The 5933-nt window shown below is 38.9% G+C and overlaps 1 protein-coding gene across 1 annotated transcript; it reads left to right on the plus strand.

The window, feature by feature from the left end:
* The first annotated feature begins 331 nt into the window (after positions 1–331).
* Positions 332–3554, plus strand: LOC129844689 (uncharacterized). The gene is made up of 2 exons (XM_055912734.1): positions 332–1577; positions 2127–3554. The coding sequence occupies exons 1-2, from the start codon at positions 1047–1049 to the stop codon at positions 3000–3002; spliced, it is 1407 nt and encodes a 468-aa protein (XP_055768709.1). The 5' UTR covers positions 332–1046; the 3' UTR covers positions 3003–3554.
* The last annotated feature ends 2379 nt before the right edge of the window (positions 3555–5933 follow it).

Below are 5933 nucleotides of genomic sequence, written 5' to 3' on the forward strand. Positions count from 1 at the left end.
ACCACAGTGTTGTTAGGAACCACATTTTCTAACTCTACATACACAGCCTTGTGTCAACTCTTACTGTGAACTACTTCAGTTACTGGGAATATGTCCCCCAACAACACCAGTAAATGAAACATCCATTATATGCCTTGGTTTACAGGAAGTGTGTTAGAGGCTAAATCAGAGGTGGAAAGTTGATTGACATTTGATTGACTCCGTTTCATTCAGTTGGACACATCTTTCTCCGTTTCATTCATTTAGATGTAAACATCTTCCTCCGTTTCATTCAGTTGGACACATCTTCCTCCGTTTCATTCAGTTGGACACATCTTCCACCGTTTCATTCAGTTGTAATCATATCTGTAATGTATGTGAGGCCTTTGAGACATCATACTAAATATGTTGACTTGCTGGTCAAGGGAAATGCAAGTTTTACTTCTTTGAGTTGCTGATTCAGAGACGCTAAGCCTTGTGGGATATTAATGAATGTGAACTCAGCAACCGTAATTCCAGAACAGTCCCACTGTTGTAATAGTGTGATGTGTATCTTCTGACAGACTCTATGCTGAGTAAAGTCATGTTTTTATCCTAAAACGCTGTTCTACCAGAACCAAAGTGTGGATGCAGTCACTATTTAGAGCAGTCTAATCTCATTAACCCAGAACTATAGACTTGTGTGATTAAGTTCTGGGTCCATACGTGTTTGAAACTACAGGAGGTGAGTCACATGTTATTTGTTACAGCAGTTTCCATGGAAACATACAGAGGAGTTTATGCAAATCAACCCTTTCTGTCTTGACATCTGAAGGAGGAGTCTCTGAAAACCTATTTAAATCAGTCTGTCCTGACTCAGCTCAACAGTCTCCAGTCTACCAACTGGTCTCTGAAAACCTATTTAAAGCAGTCTGTCCTGACTCAGCTCAGCAGTCTCCAGTCTACCAACTGGTCTCTGTTATAACTATTTAAATCAGTCTGTCCTGACTCAGATCAGCAGTCTCTCCAGTCTACCAACTGGTCTCTGTAACTTCATCTTTGTCTCTGTGGTGTACAGTCTTCAGGTGATGATGGGGGTATTGAATCATCTCTCTACTCTCCTCCTTCTCTCTCTCCTTCCTCCTGCTCTCTCTCGTGTAGGGGATAAGTTAAGTGATGTTCCAGAGTGCACAGAGTTCTTCCTGGAGGGGAAAACTCCAAATCTCCCAGGTATTTTGGATGGTGGGACAGTCCAGAACCAGAGCCGCTACAAGCTGATTTGCCAGAAGTTCAACAAGACCTACAGCTTTGCAACTCTCTACGACATGACCAACAGGATCCCTGTGTTCTCAGCCTACACCTTCACTGGTCCTCCTACAGACCCCACTGGTGATACAACGTGTACGGGATCAAATCAAATGAAAACCAAACTAGTTGGAACAAAACAGTATAGACCAAATCAAATCAAAACCAAACTAGTTGGAAGAAAACAGTATAGACCAAATCAAATCAAAACCAAACTAGTTGGAACAAAACAGTATAGACCAAATCAAATCAAAACCAAACTAGTTAGAACAAAACAGTATAGACCAAATCAACGCTGGATGATCGAGCCCCAGGTAGGACTAATGTTTGTCATATAACATAACATGTGTATTTGTTTACTGGTATATATCACAGACAGTTATGTTACCTAGTCAGTCCTGGATGATCGAGCCCCAGGTAGGACTAATGTTTGTCATATAACATAACATGTGTATTTGTTTACTGGTATATATCACAGACAGTTATGTTACCTAGTCAGTCCTGGATGATAGAGCCCCAGGTAGGACTAATGTTTGTCATATAACATAACATGTGTATTTGTTTACTGGTATATATCACAGACAGTTGTGTTACCTACTTTCAGTACTTAAGTCTGGATTGAATTGTTGGATTTTATTGTGATTTAAAATTGGATTTAAATTGTGAACTAGTTAAAGAGTTGTAATGTCTAAACTAGTTAAAGAGTTGTAATGTCTAAACTAGTTAAAGAGTTGTAATGTCTAAACTAGTTAAAGAGTTTTAATGTCTAAACTAGTTAAAGAGTTGTAATGTCTAAACTAGTTAAAGAGTTGTAATGTCTAAACTAGTTAAAGAGTTTTAATGTCTGACTGATGTTTCTGCAGCTTGAAGATATAGATATAAAAGAGATGAAAACCCAACATAAGTTGAAGGTGCTTAATAATAATAAAGATATAAGAGTCGACCATCAGGCTGTGGACACAGACTACAATGCAACAATAAAGGGCATGATTTTGGAGAGGGGTCACCTTTTCCCATGTTCGTATGCACCTGATAATGATACCAAGAGGTCCACTTTCACCCTGACAAACATCGTTCCCCAGGAAAGAGGCTTCAACCGAGGCAGATGGATGCAAATGGAGTGCAACGTCAGAAAAGCTCTTGTGAGTAACTGTAAGGATAACAACAACAAGATAGAAGCCTATGTGGTGACTGGAGCAGTTCCCAACAACAACAACAACACACTGAACAACAGAGTGAACATCCCAGATATCATGTGGACAGCCTTCTGCTGTGAAACCAGTGAGAAGGACAAGTGGATGGCCGGAGCACACTGGGGGGAGAACAAAAAGAAGGAACTGAACACAGAAGTATTGGGCCCCCATCCCTTGACTGATCTGTATGTAATGTTGAACGACCGTTACCGTGTTGATGGTGTCCAGGTGTTCCCAGAGAAGTGTTCAAATGGTGAAATTCCGACAGAGCTTCGTAAAGACAAAAACAAAAAATTCTGTGTCTCTCAAAAAACAAAAACAAACTTGAAACGGAATAAACCTGATGATGACGGTGGTGGTGTCCTGCTGTTCCCAGACCTAAATAAGCGTCTAACTGTTGATACTCCAAGAGCGCTTCCCCTCAAGGATGGGGGGGATGAACATGATCATTGTGTCTATGATGATGACTGTGTCTGTTCCTCTGTTGGGGTCAAAGGTTATTACCTACCTGTTGTATTTGTTTCTGTGCTGGTGATGATGATGTAGTAGTGCTTTAGTAGACTACTGTACTACCCTGTTTAATGTAGACTACTGAACTACCCTGTTTAATGTAGACTACTGAACTACCCTGTTTAATGTAGACTACTGTACTGCCCTGTTTAATGTAGACTACTGTACTACCCTGTTTAATGTAGACTACTGTACTACCCTGTTTAATGTAGACTACTGAACTACCCTGTTTAATGTAGACTACTGAACTACCCTGTTTAATGTAGACTACTGACCTACCCTGTTTAGTGTAGACTACTGACCTGCTTTAGTAGACTATTATTCTTAAAGATATAACCCAGTAGCTGATTTGGTTTTGAGTGTTGAGATTAGATTTGACCTGATCTGAAATTCAATCTGTGATCGACATCATACATGATAATTCAATAACATATATCATGTTAATCTCAGGATCAACTTCATACAAAATGTATTTTGAAACAAATCTGTAAAATAATTACTGCTTAGCCTAGACTCACTTTGCATGTGATTACAATGTTATTTTAGAATGTATATTTCATCCTTCTTATTAAAAATAAGTAAATAATATTTGAATGTGTTGTGAAAGAGAATAGACCTTCTGTCAGCAGCAGGTAGTGGACATTAACCTGCTACCCTGGTAGTGAGGATCAGCTCTGTCAGCAGCAGGTAGTGGACATTAACCTGCTACCCTGGTAGTGAGGATCAGCTCTGTCAGCAGCAGGTAGTGGACATTAACCTGCTACCCTGGTAGTGAGGATCAGCTCTGTCAGCAGCAGGTAGTGGACATTAACCTGCTACCCTGGTAGTGAGGATCAGCTCTGTCAGCAGCAGGTAGTGGACATTAACCTGCTACCCTGGTAGTGAGGATCAGCTCTGTCAGCAGTAGGTAGTGGACATTAACCTGCTACCCTGGTAGTGAGGATCAGCTCTGTCAGCAGCAGGTAGTGGACATTAACCTTCTACCCTGGTAGTGAGGATCAGCTCTGTCAGCAGCAGGTAGTGGACATTAACCTGCTACCCTGGTAGTGAGGATCAGCTCTGTCAGCAGCAGGTAGTGGACATTAACCTGCTACCCTGGTAGTGAGGATCAGCTCTGTCAGCAGCAGGTAGTGGACATTAACCTGCTACCCTGGTAGTGAGGATCAGCTCTGTCAGCAGCAGGTAGTGGACATTAACCTGCTACCCTGGTAGTGAGGATCAGCTCTGTCAGCAGCAGGTAGTGGACATTAACCTGCTACCCTGGTAGTGAGGATCAGCTCTGTCTTTATGTCTTCCACTGAAGTGCAGAAACATCTATTTCATTTAGTTGTTGGTGAACAGCAGCTCAACAATGGGGCTCTTTGTTGTCTTTGGACTTGGAACAAAAGGGGAATATTAAAATGTGTTTTTCCTGGTTCAAGTGAGGTTGAACAGGGATTGAAAATGTGATCATCGTTAGACAATATGAGTCTTGTTCAGTACACAAAGCAGGTCCCTAATCAATTGAAAGTAATGATCAGATTTCAAGAATGTTTAGGTTAAAAACCAGCAATGTCAAAGCAAATTAGAATTTTGGCTTCCCATCCCTCTTTATATTTCACTCAATCTGTTCTCTTTCTCGGTTTCACTCAGTCAAATTGGGCTGTTTTTACACAGGCACCCCAATTCTGATATCTTTTGACCAATCACATCAGATCTTTTCACATCTGCTCTTTTTGAGAGCTGATCTGATTGTTCAAAATACCAAATAGTGTAAAAAATATCAGAATTGGTCTGTCTGTGTAAAGGCAGCTCCAGTGTCCTACACACAGCTCACCAGGGGTACGTTCAGTTCGCTGGAACGTTTGCTACATTGTGGAATGAGTTGCTGAACAAGTTTTCTCAAAATGTTTTTGTACTTTCTTGATCAGACTTTGAGATAAATGTGCTCCATTCAGGGGGGCTGCCTGGTGTGGCTGGAAGCATTGAGGGACGTATTTAAAGGGAGACTGCCTGGTGTGGCTTGAAGCATTGAGGGACGTATTTAAAGGGAGACTGCCTGGTGTGGCTGGAAGCATTGAGGGACGTATTTAAAGGGAAACGGTGCATTTTGACCCCACAACCCAACCGATCCTCGTTTCTTCAGCTGGTTGTTCAGTACAGCACCATTTCTATTCAACTGAACGCTCCATTACGTTTTAATGTACTGAACATACTATTTAGTTATGTACTGAACATACTATTTAGTTTAATGTACTGAACATACTATTTAGTTATGTACTGAACATACTATTTAGTTTTAATGTACTGAACATACTATTTAGTTTAATGTACTGAACATACTATTTAGTTTTATGTACTGAACATACTATTTAGTTTAATGTACTGAACATACTATTTAGTTTGATGTACTGAACATACTATTTAGTTTTAATGTACTGAACATACTATTTAGTTTTAATGTACTGAACATACTATTTAGTTTAATGTACTGAACATACTATTTAGTTTAATGTACTGAACATACTATTTAGTTTAATGTACTGAACATACTATTTAGTTTAATGTACTGAACATACTATTTAGTTTAATGTACTGAACATACTATTACGTTTAATGTACTGAACATACTATTTAGTTTAATGTACTGAACATACTATTTAGTTTTAATGTACTGAACATACTATTTAGTTTAATGTACTGAACATACTATTTAGTTTTATGTACTGAACATACTATTTAGTTTTAATGTACTGAACATACTATTTAGTTTAATGTACTGAACATACTATTTAGTTTAATGTACTGAACATACTATTTAGTTTAATGTACTGAACATACTATTTAGTTTAATGTACTGAACATACTATTTAGTTTAATGTACTGAACATACTATTTAGTTTAATGTACTGAACATACTATTTAGTTTAATGTACTGAACATACTATTTAGTTTAATGTACTGAACATTCTATTTAGTTTAATGTAC

This window comes from Salvelinus fontinalis, unplaced genomic scaffold, assembly GCF_029448725.1.
Source record: "Salvelinus fontinalis isolate EN_2023a unplaced genomic scaffold, ASM2944872v1 scaffold_0203, whole genome shotgun sequence".
Taxonomy (NCBI): Eukaryota; Metazoa; Chordata; class Actinopteri; order Salmoniformes; family Salmonidae; genus Salvelinus; species Salvelinus fontinalis.

Coding starts and splice junctions, on each gene's coding strand:
- LOC129844689 (XM_055912734.1), top strand. CDS start 1,047: ATGATGGGGGTATTGAATCATCTCTCTACTCTCCTCCTTCTCTCTCTC. Junction 1,578..2,126: donor GCTGGATGATCGAGCCCCAG/GTAGGACTAATG, acceptor ATGTTTCTGCAG/CTTGAAGATATAGATATAAA.